Below are 13,871 nucleotides of genomic sequence, written 5' to 3' on the forward strand. Positions count from 1 at the left end.
AATCCTCTCCTCTCTCTCTTTTTCTTCTCTCAACGGCGACCAAAACACTTTAAAACCCTCACTTTGTCGCTTCTCCGCTTATATACCGGTTTGGACAACCCAAATAAAATAAACCAAAAATCGCGAATTAAAACAATCTGGTCGAACCAGAAAAGCTGGTGTCGATCAACACACCCCTAGTGTCGATCGACACCCATCCCCAAATCTTAATATTTGGTTCACGGATGTTACAATTCTTCCCCACCAACAAGGATTCGTCCTCGAATCCCGCAGCATCGTCCATCTGCCAAGGACCTCTGTGCAACCGTCACGATGGCCCGCACATCCTTTGATAGGATTGAACACCGTCAGCAAAGGTTTTCCGTGCACTGTCACAAAGGTTTTCCATACATTCTCAGGTCGCAACCCTCAAACTGCACCGCCTGCACTCTCAGACCGTCGTCCTCGAGCCATACTGCCTCACTCTCGGATCGTCACCCTCGAGATCTCGGTACCAGGAGAACTACTCATCCCCTCCAGGAACTAATCATCTCCTCTGCCGCTCTCAAGGTCGCAACCCGTCAAGCCCGCGGTGCACCAGGGGAACTAATCATCCCCTGAGGAGAACTAATCATCTCCTTAGGAGAACTAATCATCTCCTCATGAGCAAACAAGTCCTAACGTCTATAAGCATCTCCCGACCGGAACCACCTCTCGTGGTTCGCGTAAAACATCACAATGTCCTACCAACCACTATATTCCCTCACCGGAATATCAAGACCACCATGACTACTCTTCTGGCCAACTCTAAAACATCTCAACCATTCGGGTGTATATACACGCCATTTCCAAAAATAGACAAGCTCTAACTATTCATATAACTTCCTATTTGTTTGTGTGACAATTCGTCCCACGGACCCCACTATTTATATAACTTCCTATTTGTTTGGGGGGCTAGCAGGGTCCACGAACGGTCGTTGGGACAGCTAGCGGGGGCTAGTGGGGTCCGCGGGACGGGTTGTCACAGTTTGCAACCGCACTTTCCATAAATAGGCAAGCTCTAACTATTCATAAAACTTGCCATTTGTAGAACCCGCATATTCTCTTAGCACCGTGACATCACCAATCAAAAATCCTTGAGAACTGATCATCTCATCTGTGACCACTCTTCAGGTCATCCACTCAACATTCCCGCCACTCCGGCATTTCACATCCACTTTCCCAAAAATAGACAAGTCCTAACTATTCATAGAACTTTCCATTTTTAGAAACGTTCATTTTTTGGAACTTTCTATTTTTCCTTTGCAACAACACTTTCCATAAATAGGAAAGCTCTATCTCCCTAAACACTTTCCATATTTAGAAACTTTCTATTTATTGAAACTTTCCATTCCAAGAATCACATAATCTCTTAACCGGCTCCACATCAAGATTTCATAAGAACTAATAATCTTATTAAATCTTGTCCAACAATATTGTCAGTAAATCCGCAATACGGTCATCTCGGTCGGAGCAAAACCTGTTACCACACTCACAGCACCCGCTGGACCTCCAGCAACATCAGTAAGCACATCGGCCACACAAGCCCCTCCAAGGTTCACAACCGCTAAAAATGGACAAATTCTAACTCCCATAAAACTTTCCATTTTTAGAACTTTCCTCTTTTGAAAACTTTCCACTTATAGAAACTTCTATTTTAGGAAACTTCCCTCAACACCACCGCTTCACGGAAATTTTGTACTCTGAACATCACCTCATCTTGTTAAACAGTGGCACTCCAGCCACCCTGGAAGAAGTAAGTGTCCAACTTAACTTCTCGGAAATCCCTTTCCAACACATCCACTTTCACAAATCACCGCCAACGGTATTTTCCGATACCGGCGTGATCCACCACTTTCTAACAATTTGACAATAGCCAACTGCACCTCCCATACAGAAGCTAAAAACACTACACAACTAACAACACACAAAACAACTTACCGTGGAATCTCATTGAAGGCTCGAAGAGGATGATACTAGGACTCTATACCACATGCAAATTGACTAACTACTCATAATCAATTCCTTCACACAATATCATGCATCCAACAATAGGAAAATAATTCAACCAATTAAATTCCTAAACCGCTCTAAACCATCCACTTAACCATCCTAAAACCATCCACTTAACCATCCTAGAACCGTAAGGGCTCTGATACCAAAATGAAACAACCCGACCCGTTTAAAAATATATATATATATATATATATTAATATATAATTAAGCATCCCATACTACTTAATTAAACCAACCAACCCAAAATTCATCAATAAACCAACAACAACCAATATGCACAGCGGAAACATACCAACAATACAAAACCGATATAACATCAATACAATAACATTCTTAACCATTCTATCCAACAACCTAGCATAACTCTATCCAAGGTTCCAACATCAATAACATAACCATAACACAACAACCAAGACCCTAGATCATCTTCCTCCTCATCGCCATGATTCCATGTCACATACCTGCACACAACAAACAACAATTGAGATGCGTAAGTATTATCACAAATACTTAGTGAGGCAATCCCCTCATCTACTAGGCTATACACACAAGCAACTGAGATTCCAATGTTTAACAAACAACAAACAAACACAACAAACCAGGAAAACCATGCAACAGACAAGTTGGTGTTGACCGACACCAAAATGGTGTCAATCAACACTACCCTCTACTTGGTGTCGACCGACATCCACCTGGTGTCGATCGACACCGACCCCGCAAACACGTTCTGCTCGAAGCCGATCCTCAAATCTTTGTTTCCAATCATCTCCAATCCGTCCCAAACTCACCCAATAGCTTTAGGAACCTATGAGAACCATAACACAACCACCACAAGAAAAAACAACACCACAAACAACATAGAATAAGCAAAATATAAGAGATCTCAGGCTTAGATCAGCCATGGTCATGCACTCACCTCTTTGCAGGAAGATTCTGACCAAAACATGACGAATCCAACACCTTAGGAAGCTCCTCCTTCTTCCTTAGCTCTAGATCTCTACTCCACAGGAACAGATCTCACCAAAAACCACCAACAACAAGCCAAAAACTTCTCAACTCACAAGTTCTCTCCTTTCTCTTTTTTTCTTCTCTCAACCAAAACACTCTAAAACCCTCACTTTGTCGCTTCTCCGCTTATATACCCGGTTTGGACAACCCAAATAAACCAAACCAAACCAAAAATCGTGAATTAAAATAATCTGATCGAACCAGAAAAGGGTGTGTCGATCGACACCCATCTCCAAATCTCAATATTTGGTTCACGGCTGTTACACTAATAAATAAGTTTTACAAAGAAAATTTGTTTGATTACTTGGATAATAGAATGAGGTGTATACATCGACTATTTGTTTTGGTAACAAAGATAATATTTTTTTTACTGTCTACCCATTTATATTCTTAATAATTTTATGTTCACTATATACCAATATATATGAAATAATACTAAATAAATTTATTATTTACAATATATAAGATTATATATGTGATATGTAAATATCATTTTGTGTTAACTTTTAACTCTACCTCTAAGAATAATGAAAATTTGATAATGATAATAATAATAATAGTATAGAGATATTATAAGACAATGAGTTGGGCCTACTTAATAAAATCCAGAACAAATAACCAAAAACGGCCCATATACTTCTTAGGGGTAGTTTCGTAAGTACACTAGTTCCAAAACTCGCGTTTCGTATGAACGTGTACATGTATGTGTGAGAAAAGAGAAAAAGAGGAAAAAAAAAAAAAAGCGGTCCATCCATATCAGTTCGCTTCACATCTTTTTCTTTTCTTCGCCATCTCTCTCTCTCTTTCTTAACTCCTCGCCGGATCTCGGCGATCTTATCGGGAAACAAATCTATCAGTTTCGTAAATCTAGAGAAGATCTCTAACTAACAATGAATCGCCACCACGATCCCAACCCTTTCGATGAGGAAGAAGAAGAAATCGTCAATCCTTTTTCGGTAAATGCCTACTTCTCTCTATCTCTCTTTCTCCTTCTTCTTCTCCCCCTGAATCTTCGTTTTCTATTTTTTTTTATTTTTCGATTTTCGGATTTAGTTTTGCGTTAGCGACGATATAGGAATATAGATCTCTCGCTTATCTCGTGTTTTTTTGTTTTTTTTTTTTTTTTAATATAGAAACTAAGGACTGTGTAATGTCAGTTTGATTACGAAAGGCTCATTTCTATTTCAATAACAGTGTTTAGGTTTGCCAAAAAAAGGTTATAGATCTCTCGATGTTTCTTCGGGATACTGGCCGCCTATATATCTGTGGATCTGGAACTAGGTTTAATATTTTCCAGAAATGAGTAGTGTTAGCGAGTAATTTGGTTCAGTTTGGAGTGAGGTTTTGACAAATCAGTGATGCTTGTGTGACTCATTCGTTTAGTGTTTTGAGAATCAAACTCTATGTTGATTGGTTCTTCGTACTATTTGGTGCTTGATAATTGATAGTTTACTGATTTTTGTTATTCTTGATTAATTTTGCAGAAAGGTGGTGGAAGGGTTCCTGCTGCATCTAGGCCAGTTGAATTTGGCCAAAGCCTTGATGCTACTGTTGATATTCCATTAGATAATATGAATGTAATTAATGACTTTAATATATCCACTGAACTCATGAACCTTTTTCTCACTTGGATTTATCTTATATGATTCGTCTTATATGGGTGTTTGACTGATGCAGGATTCTTCACAGAAACAGAGAAAGCTTGCTGACTGGGAATCAGAGCTTAGGAAGAAAGAAATGGTTAGTATCACTACACATTGTTATGAATTTCGTTCAGACATATCTTCACCGTCGTTCTTAATTTTTTTGCTTATTCATGTTCTTTTGTATAATGTTCACTCAGGATATCAAGCGAAGAGAGGAAGCTATTGCTAAATGTAAGCACATGGCAACTTGATGACGATATTATTCATTAGTTTTGACTTGTTTCCGAAAGATATATCTTGGTAAGTGTCTTGGTGAATGATAACTAATCATAGTATTAAATTTGTGTTGCAGCTGGTGTGCAGATAGATGATAAAAACTGGCCACCGTTTTTCCCAATCATGCACCATGACATTGCTAACGAGATACCAGTTCATGCTCAAAAACTGCAGTATCTGGCTTTTGCTAGTTGGTTAGGTCAGTCTAATATAGTTCATCTGTATTTTTTTTATATGACACGTATCGAAATTGATGGGCTTGTATTTGACTGTTGGGAGTTTAAAAATTTCAGGTATAGTTCTGTGTCTGGTATTCAATGTCATTGCAACGATGGTCTGCTGGATTAAAGGCGGAGGTGAGCCTACACTATATTATAATCTATTTCGTAGTTTTCATGAAGTTCTGATCGGTTTTGGTTGAACTAATACTGATTGTTAAATATTAATGATAGGTGTTAAAATCTTTTTCCTTGCCACGATATATGCCTTGATCGGATGTCCACTTTCTTATGTACTATGGTACAGGCCTCTCTACCGAGCCATGAGGTAACACTCCTATTAACTGTTCTCTTCCAATGGTTGTATTACATTCGTAATTCAGTCTGTCACTATGCATTGGTACTACTTTAACAAGACAGGTCATATAATTGAAATGCTTTTTACCTTGTAGGACTGACAGCGCTTTGAAGTTTGGTTGGTTTTTCTTCACCTACTTGGTGAGTTTATAAGTAAAATTGTCAGATATAATTTAATCTTACCTATGAGCAGATAGACTTCCCAATTTCCATATAATTGACCTTGGCTCTTTTCAGATTCACATTGGCTTCTGTATCGTTGCCGCCATTGCCCCTCCGATCTTTTTCCAGGGAAAGTCATTAACGTAAGCCATTCAACCATAGCCTATGATTTTCTGGTACTTTATACGTAGTTGTCTGGTGAGGGCTTCACTTGGATAGTTCTAAATTGTTTTGATAGGTTTATTAATATTGACTTGCAACTTAAGAACGATATGATAACCAGTTTAAGTGAGAATTAGCAGTATTTAACCTCTGTACAAATTTTTAGACAGTGAAACCTGACAACCTTGTGAAATTAATGTTCTATATTGTATCTATGTTTTGTTGCCTTGAGATTGACATTGTTGCCATTCTCTTTTTGATCAACAGGGGTGTGCTTGCAGCAATTGACGTCATGTCAGACAGTTTATTAGCCGGGGTATGAGCTAAACATTCATTTTATATTCACGAAGCCTATAATATATTTCAATGTGTCTGACTCTAATGAATGATGGCAGATCTTCTACTTTATCGGCTTCGGTCTATTCTGCTTGGAGTCACTTCTGAGTCTATGGGTTCTTCAGGTAAGCCTCTGATCATACTTTTTATTTGTTTCTTCAAAAATTTGTTGACGTTGATTGAACCGGTAAACATATGAACTGATCTGGTTTCCCATTTTGGCTCTGCAGAAAATTTACCTCTACTTTAGGGGAAACAAGTGAAAAGGAGAGAAGAGAGGAGGATGATGGTAATTTTTCCCTTACGATAAAAAAGGTTTGAAACATGTGTATCTCGTATGAATGTAATTACCATTTTACCAATGGATGCGTTGTGTTGATTGAGGTAAATTTTTAGTTACTATAGTGAGAGAGTGGTTGTTCGGCCATTTCTTTAGGTTTTTTACTCTGTTCTTCTCTGGTCTGTAATACCTTTAGTATCAGTATCTTCTCTGAACGTTTTGGGATTTTTTTCGAGGAAAAGTATTAAGACAGAAAAATCATAGCCATGAATTATTACTAGCGACTCTCTTGGGTCTGAATTTTAGTTTTAGAATCTGCTGTCAGTAAGTATGATTATCATTGCGTACAACAGAGTTATTATTCGAGAAATGATCATGAACGTTTATCATTTGCATACACCAAGAGGGATACAATTTCGTGAAATTAACTAGCACCCTAAGTAATTTGTTTTGGTATAAGTCCACATAGTCAATGTAACGTTAGCATATGACTCTTTTTATTTTTCATGTGTGTAATTGAAACGTATGCCGGAGACTGCATTTTTACTTTCTGTCCAAGAAAATGCAACAAGTGCCGAACTGCCGATGCTAACGCGGTCGATAAAGTATAAACCATGATTTTACAATCCCGATGTCAGCTCTGGTAATAAATGCCATTTTGTTACGTGTAGTATAATAGCCGTATACGGTGAATAAAAGTTTGGTGTCTTAACTAATTTGGTAGGCTTGATGAAGCCCATTGTTAAGGTAAAGCAATAAGGCTTGGTCCCTCAGAAAAAAAAAATATAAATGCAAGAAAAGGTAAGTGGTTCGAGAGACCATAAAGATTCGAAGCCTAAAAGGGGATATACGACGACGTGTCAATGTGACCCACATAATACACTCTCCTTCATCTTCAGACCTTAAACACCTAATCCCCATCACTCCAATTAGAATCTCCCACGTGTCAATTCAAATATCCAAAACCCCCGAAAAAAGATAATCAAACAACCACCAAGCAAGCGTCTCCCTCCATGCCCTGTTAGTTTATCACTTCATCGGCAACTCCACCACTCCTCTCCCCCAAACTCAATTTTTCCCAATCATCTTTTTAACCTTATATATTACCACTTCATATAGTAATTAGAATATCTAGCTTGGTTTCTATTGGCTAGAAATGTTTCATTATCCTCTTATCTTATCAACAATTATCTTAAAACATAGAGAGACTAAACAACATTACAAAGTAATTTTTACCTCAAGAGACCAAACACATGAGCCACTCATCACACAACCAAAACAAAACTCCTTTTCTTCTTTGCAAATTGACATCTGTTTTTCTTATAGACCCATTGTCCTCCTCTCATTTCTCTCTTTCCCCATCATAATAAGAAAAGAAAAAAAAAAATTTATATTTCCATTATTTATAAAAAACCACATCTTTACATCACCACACAAAAACCCATAAAATCAAAAATCGTTACCCACATTTCTTTCATTCTATCCTAAATCCTCATCACTCAACCTGAGCTCACAAAACACTAAAACAAAAAGAGAGAGCTTAGGGCGGAGAAGAAGAGGAACCAAAACAAACAACAATGGCTGTCTCAACCATCTACTCAACACAAGCCCTCAATTCAACTCATTTCTTAACCTCTTCTTCCTCCTCCAAACAAGTCTTCCTCTACCGTCGTCAACCCCAAACCAACCGTAGATTCAACACTCTCATCACGTGCTCACAAGAAACCATCGTGATCGGGCTCGCTGCCGACTCTGGCTGCGGCAAGAGTACCTTTATGCGGAGGCTCACCAGCGTCTTCGGTGGTGCTGCCAAGCCACCGAAAGGCGGGAACCCTGATTCCAACACACTCATCAGCGACACCACCACCGTGATCTGTCTTGACGATTACCATTCCCTAGACAGGTACGGTCGCAAAGAGCAAAAGGTCACCGCTTTGGACCCACGCGCCAATGACTTTGATCTCATGTATGAGCAAGTCAAGGCTCTTAAGAGTGGTGTCGCCGTCGAGAAACCGATATACAACCATGTCACTGGACTTCTTGACGCACCTGAGCTTATCCAGCCTCCTAAGATTCTTGTCATCGAAGGTCTTCACCCAATGTAAGGCCACACACATACTCTGCTTTGTCCCTCAGACAAATTCATATTTTTTTTGAGTTTGGAAGTCTCTTATCTTGTCGGAATTTGGATGATTGAGAATCTTGGACTTAGATTTTATGTAAGAATGAGTATCAGAATATTAAAAGATGGATCTTCAAACCTATGCATGTAGCGTGACACCGTTTAATTCGAATAATTAAGTATATAGTTTTGGGTAGTTGTAATGTTTTATAAATTTTAATAATATTATTTATCTCTCTACCTGTATAGGTTTGATGAGAGAGTAAGAGACTTACTTGACTTCAGTATCTACTTAGACATTAGCAACGAAGTCAAATTCGCTTGGAAAATTCAGGTGCGTTTCTTTTAATTATTCATCTACGTTTCTACCATCGCTATTCGAACAATTTTGATTTATTGTATAAACCGAATGATCACAGAGGGACATGGCTGAAAGAGGTCACAGTTTGGAGAGCATCAAAGCGAGTATCGAAGCACGAAAGCCCGACTTCGATGCATTCATCGGTAAAAACTCTATTTTCTTGGTGTAATCGCATGTCTTTTTCTTCTTGATCGGTTTAACAAATCATCAATGGCTTATACATACAGACCCGCAAAAGCAGTACGCGGATGCGGTCATCGAAGTGCTTCCTACGCAGCTGATTCCAGATGACAATGAAGGGAAAGTGTTGAGAGTGAGATTGATAATGAAGGAAGGTGTGAAATACTTTAGCCCGGTTTACCTATTCGATGAAGGTTCAACCATCTCTTGGATCCCTTGCGGCCGCAAACTTACCTGCTCGTACCCTGGCATCAAGTTCAACTACGAGCCTGATTCCTACTTCGACCATGAGGTACATATTGCATAATGACGTATATATTGTGAGAAATCAATGAAAATGCATGTAAATTGTCCATAATTTTGCGGTAACTAATAGTATATACCGTGTTACCGCATAAGAATTATATAAATGCATGAAGAATCACATAGTCATTCAGTTCTCATTCTATAACCATAGGTTATGTTTCATATTTTATATTTCATTTCATGAGTTACCAACTAGACTATTTGCATATGGTCTTGTTTCTTAGCTCTGATCTCTCTCGTTTTCTTTTTCTCAGGTATCAGTTTTGGAAATGGATGGGCAATTCGATAGACTGGACGAGCTGATTTACGTGGAGAGTCATCTGAGCAACCTGTCAACCAAATTCTATGGAGAAGTCACTCAACAAATGCTCAAGCATGCTGATTTCCCTGGTAGCAACAACGGGACTGGTCTATTCCAAACCATTGTTGGATTGAAGATCAGAGATCTTTACGAGCAGCTCATTGCCAACAAAGCCACTGCCCGTGCTGAAGCTAAAGCCTGAAACAAACAAACAGAGTGATGCCAAATAGAACGCGTCGATAAATCCATCCGCAGTTTCTTCTTTTCTTTATTTCTTTCTCTCTTTCTTTTCTTTCTTTATGCGATGTTTACCGCGGATTTTCATATGGCGAAAAGGACGGTCTTTGCTTGTTTGTAATTTGCGTGGGAGATAAAAAAAAAAAGAAAAGCCTGTAATGTAGAGAAGTTAAATAGCAGAGCAAATAACAGTTCAGTTTATAGAACTCCGTTTATCTATCCAACAAAGTTTTATATATTTTACAAAATCATAGATTGAAAACCAAGAATTAACCCAACCAAAGAATATTGATCATACTCTGTTGAATCTCAAATAGAGAAATTGATTTTTGGGTTACAAATTACACAGTTTCATACTTCCTTACAGATTTATATAAGAAAGCACAAAAGGTTTACAAACAAATAATAATAATCCCTTTGTTCTTGCAATCACCAAGTACTACTACTTTGGGTACCAAAACATGCCTTTGATGCCTTCTGGATCAGCTTCAAACCCCAAGTTCTGATAGAAATCCACAACTGCAACAAAGGGACACATACATACTCAACAACTAAGAAAGAACAAATCCAGATACTTTTTGGTTACAATCGATATGTGTTACCTTGACTATCTGCAAAAAGAGATATGTTACCAATATCTCTCTGGAGTAGAGCTCTTACAAGCTTTTCAACAAGAGCTTTACCAAGCCCTTGACCCTGAGAATAAACAAAAACACTACTATTTAATCTCAAACACTAAGCGATGCACAGAACAAAGAGAACTCAGTACAGTACCTGATATTCAGGATCAACAAGAACATCCCAGATTGTAGCATTAAAAGCATGATCCGACGTCGCACGTGCCATACCAATAAGCTTCTTCTCCTGTTGCTTCTCGCCATTATCGCCTTCTGTGTCAAATAACTTCTCCAAAATCCGCTAAGATGTTCATCAAAACATCCTCTTGGTATCTCTATATATGTATACGTTGCTTATAATGAATAAAGAAAAAGTGTTACTTAGTAATAAGCACCTGATGAACCTGATGATGACTTCATAACAGAATGCAATGTAGCTACCATATAACTATTCTTCAAAGCTGCAGCTAGTTTCACTAACGGTCTCCGTGGCCATCCCACCTTTTTTTTTTAATATATATCCATCAGGTGAGATTGTTCAAGTAAAAGTAGTAACGGGAGCAAAAGAGTATAGTGTTTTTTTATCTACCTTGTCACAAAGACCTTGAAGATCATACACATCAATTTCACCACCTGAAGAAAATATGATTTCTTCAATCAACCCATCTTGAAGAGTTCTCTCAACTAAAGTAAACTCCACAGGCAACAATGGTTCTTCTTCATCATCGACTATAGAAGGTGGTTCAACAAGTTGGGTACTATTGTTATTCTTCACAAACCTACACGAATCAATCAATCAATCAATGGTTTTGTTGTAGTATCAGCTCTAGTTCTCATAAGATAAAAAAAAAAGTATGAAACTTTCGTAATACCCAGATCGAATTGACTCCCAGAAATTGGCTCTGAGCCGTAAAGTCTTCAACTTTCTACTTCCTGAAGAACAGAATTGTAATCTCAGCTTTGATGTACTCAAAGAGAAAGACCCAAATCACAGTTTTGTGAATTCGAAGTTGTGAAATTGAAAAAAGTCAACAGATTGAAGGATATGGTACCATGTGGAACCGGGTAACTGAGATTGGAGAGGAACAGAGAGTGATGATTCGACGAATATGAAGTAGTAGAATTGAAGAAAGATTGAGGAAGGCTATACAACAAAGGAGTAAAAAGGATGTTAGTAACAATCATTTAAAAGACGAGAATTTGAATGTTCAAAAGGTAAAACACTTACACAGACGAAGACGAAGACGAAGACGACGAAGAAGAAGAAGAAATTGGGATTAGTAACATTTTTTATTTTTGTGGTTGAGACTTGAGAGTGGAGAGAAATCAGACAAAACGAGAAGAGTTTTAGCATAACGCCTTCCAATTGCAGCTTTTGCCTCTTGTGTCATCTTCTTTTCTTATTTACGCTTTTGCCCCTTTTTATATTTTTGTTGGATTTTATTTTGGACCAATTTTATTTGTAATTTATTGTTAGTTGTGATAATTTTGCTTTTTTTTTTTTTGTTGATTTGCAAGACTGTGTAAACTGAATACTGGTTTTCCTAAATTAATAAAGGACAATTCTTATAAATACTACTAAACTAAATTTTTTAACCAAAAATACAATTTTTATTTTAGTTTTATTTTTAAAAATACCATTAAAATGAGTTTTTTATTCAAAAATACCACAAAATTAAACTCAAGTTTTAATATTCAAAATTAAACCCTAAATCTTAAACTCTTAAACTCTATCCTTAAAAATTATACTCTAAATCTAAAGGGATAATGTTGAGAGTCCCACACCCTTCATTGCCTTGGGTCCGCTCTTGATATGATTATGAACTCGTTTTTAGTTTATGAATAGGACTTAAGCAAAGGGAAAGATGAAAATATGATAGGCATGTAATATAGTTATAAGGGTTCTTCCACTCTTGTAGAATCACTTTTTTTATGCTCGTATGAAATTAGAAATTTACAATTGTCTAAACTATGGGTACAAATGGTTGCTTAAAAATGAATAAGGTAAAAATATTAGGCTGAAAAAAACTATTCAACCCATTTAACTTAGAAAGTTGAAAAAACGAACTTATACAGTAAAATTGTTCAACTTGTTCATCCACATTTTTGGAGATGAATGGGTTCAATAATCCTAAGTTGAATGGATTGAATAGTTTTTTTCAAATGGTTGCACAGTTGAAAAGATTGAAGAGGTTAAGAAAAATTATTCAACAAATTTTCACCATTTGCATTGAAAAGGTTGAGGAGGTTGAAAAAAACTCTTCAGCACATTCAACTTAAAAAGTTAAAAAATAAATTAATTATACAGCAAAAATGTTCAACTTATTCATCCAATTTTTTTTCAACTTAATATTTTCAACTTATTCATTTTTCAGCAACATTTGCGTCCTATGTGTAAATTATTACAAGGAAGAGTTTAGTAGAAAAACTAACAGAAACAAACTGTCAAAAAAAAAAAAATTGAAATAGTAAAAGGTAAAATTATTTTCCAAAAAAAAAAAAGGAAAGAAAGATTTTCATGTACTATATATGTAGCAGAGGTCCATGTATTGATATATTTTAGTGGCCAATGACGTAAATTATTTATTATAAGAAATCTCAGTCTTGCACTCTAAACAATATCCCTTTTTCTTGATTTGCTTCTGCCTTTGTTATATTATCTCGTTTCCAAAATCTCTGACTTTGAAAATATCTATAAAGAAAATCGTCGTGAAATGTTGTAACCAACACGGCAAATCGTACGAGATCAGTGGCGATGCTGTCAAGGGTTCTCAAGAACGCCCTCGAAGATGGCATGTATGAAATTAAGGTTCCCAATATTAGAAGCGACACCATGTATTTGGTACTAGATTATTGCAAGGATCGCGCAAAAGCCAAAGACGTCCATTCCATTGGACTTTGAAGCTTTTCCCAAATCTTTCATTTCAATATTATCGTTTAAAGTTTCTTTAACCAAACTGATTTCTGATTAATTTATTTTTTATTGACACTTTCTGGTTTATCCTCCAAAACTCTTTCATCTTTCATATCATTATCACAGTGCGTCCATTTCTTACCGTGATAACTCAACGGCGACCGGTGATCAGAACTTCCTTCACTCTTTTCAGATTTAACCTCATTTGAACTTTCTGATTCTTTTGTTGAGGATAAATTTCTACATTGAACTGATGATGCTCTTCTCTCAAAGCCATCTGGAGTAGGTCCTTGAATTATATTTTTCAGATAAAAAAATTAAGGGACTACTATAGATAAAATAAATATATATATA

At 37.0% G+C, this 13,871-nt stretch overlaps 3 protein-coding genes across 6 annotated transcripts; 2 read left to right on the top strand and 1 right to left on the bottom strand.

Annotated features, from left to right (window-relative positions):
• Nucleotides 1–3,737: 3,737 nt before the first annotated feature.
• Nucleotides 3,738–6,737, top strand: LOC104757574 (secretory carrier-associated membrane protein 4). The gene is made up of 12 exons (XM_010480320.3): nucleotides 3,738–3,998; nucleotides 4,527–4,619; nucleotides 4,720–4,782; nucleotides 4,886–4,919; nucleotides 5,041–5,163; nucleotides 5,258–5,320; nucleotides 5,417–5,510; nucleotides 5,635–5,680; nucleotides 5,777–5,844; nucleotides 6,131–6,179; nucleotides 6,259–6,324; nucleotides 6,430–6,737. The coding sequence occupies exons 1-12, from the start codon at nucleotides 3,933–3,935 to the stop codon at nucleotides 6,460–6,462; spliced, it is 798 nt and encodes a 265-aa protein (XP_010478622.1). The 5' UTR covers nucleotides 3,738–3,932; the 3' UTR covers nucleotides 6,463–6,737.
• Nucleotides 6,738–7,468: 731 nt separating this feature from the next.
• LOC104757575 (phosphoribulokinase, chloroplastic) lies at nucleotides 7,469–10,192 on the top strand. The gene is made up of 5 exons (XM_010480321.3): nucleotides 7,469–8,580; nucleotides 8,851–8,935; nucleotides 9,021–9,105; nucleotides 9,190–9,434; nucleotides 9,703–10,192. Exons 1-5 carry the CDS (start codon nucleotides 8,057–8,059, stop codon nucleotides 9,949–9,951), a joined length of 1,188 nt encoding a protein of 395 aa, XP_010478623.1. The 5' UTR covers nucleotides 7,469–8,056; the 3' UTR covers nucleotides 9,952–10,192.
• A 63-nt stretch (nucleotides 10,193–10,255) lies between these two features.
• LOC104757576 (GCN5-related N-acetyltransferase 2, chloroplastic) lies at nucleotides 10,256–12,001 on the bottom strand. Of its 4 annotated transcripts, none has more exons than XR_015586926.1 (8): nucleotides 11,832–12,001; nucleotides 11,656–11,747; nucleotides 11,476–11,536; nucleotides 11,193–11,382; nucleotides 10,999–11,104; nucleotides 10,761–10,889; nucleotides 10,589–10,682; nucleotides 10,256–10,505 (listed from the first exon to the last, which is right to left on the bottom strand). XR_015586926.1 is itself a non-coding variant. In XM_010480323.3 (8 exons), exons 1-8 carry the CDS (start codon nucleotides 11,888–11,890, stop codon nucleotides 10,429–10,431), a joined length of 792 nt encoding a protein of 263 aa, XP_010478625.1. In that variant the 5' UTR covers nucleotides 11,891–11,998; the 3' UTR covers nucleotides 10,256–10,428. The 4 variants fall into 4 exon arrangements, 2 of the variants coding, with proteins under 2 accessions (XP_010478625.1, XP_010478624.1); XR_015586925.1 differs by having other exon boundaries at nucleotides 10,761–10,904; nucleotides 11,832–11,985; XM_010480323.3 differs by having other exon boundaries at nucleotides 10,761–10,873; nucleotides 11,832–11,998.
• Between the last annotated feature and the right edge of the window lie 1,870 nt (nucleotides 12,002–13,871).

The sequence above is a fragment of the Camelina sativa genome, chromosome 17 (assembly GCF_030686135.1).
Source record: "Camelina sativa cultivar CO46 ecotype springtype chromosome 17, ASM3068613v1".
Lineage (NCBI taxonomy): Eukaryota > Viridiplantae > Streptophyta > Magnoliopsida > Brassicales > Brassicaceae > Camelina > Camelina sativa.

Excerpts from the sequence above, each read along its gene's own strand:
- LOC104757575 (XM_010480321.3), top strand. The coding sequence starts at position 8,057 with ATGGCTGTCTCAACCATCTACTCAACACAAGCCCTCAATTCAACTCAT. Across the intron at positions 8,581-8,850 it reads ATCGAAGGTCTTCACCCAAT|GTTTGATGAGAGAGTAAGAG; the intron begins GTAAGGCCACAC and ends CTACCTGTATAG. Across the intron at positions 9,106-9,189 it reads CGACTTCGATGCATTCATCG|ACCCGCAAAAGCAGTACGCG; the intron begins GTAAAAACTCTA and ends TTATACATACAG.
- LOC104757574 (XM_010480320.3), top strand. The coding sequence starts at position 3,933 with ATGAATCGCCACCACGATCCCAACCCTTTCGATGAGGAAGAAGAAGAA. Across the intron at positions 4,620-4,719 it reads TTCCATTAGATAATATGAAT|GATTCTTCACAGAAACAGAG; the intron begins GTAATTAATGAC and ends TGACTGATGCAG. Across the intron at positions 4,783-4,885 it reads AGCTTAGGAAGAAAGAAATG|GATATCAAGCGAAGAGAGGA; the intron begins GTTAGTATCACT and ends ATGTTCACTCAG.
- LOC104757576 (XM_010480322.3), bottom strand. The coding sequence starts at position 11,890 with ATGTTACTAATCCCAATTTCTTCTTCTTCTTCGTCGTCTTCGTCTTCG. Across the intron at positions 11,537-11,655 it reads CAGTTACCCGGTTCCACATG|GAAGTAGAAAGTTGAAGACT; the intron begins GTACCATATCCT and ends TCTGTTCTTCAG. Across the intron at positions 10,877-10,998 it reads GTCATCATCAGGTTCATCAG|AAGGCGATAATGGCGAGAAG; the intron begins GTGCTTATTACT and ends TATTTGACACAG.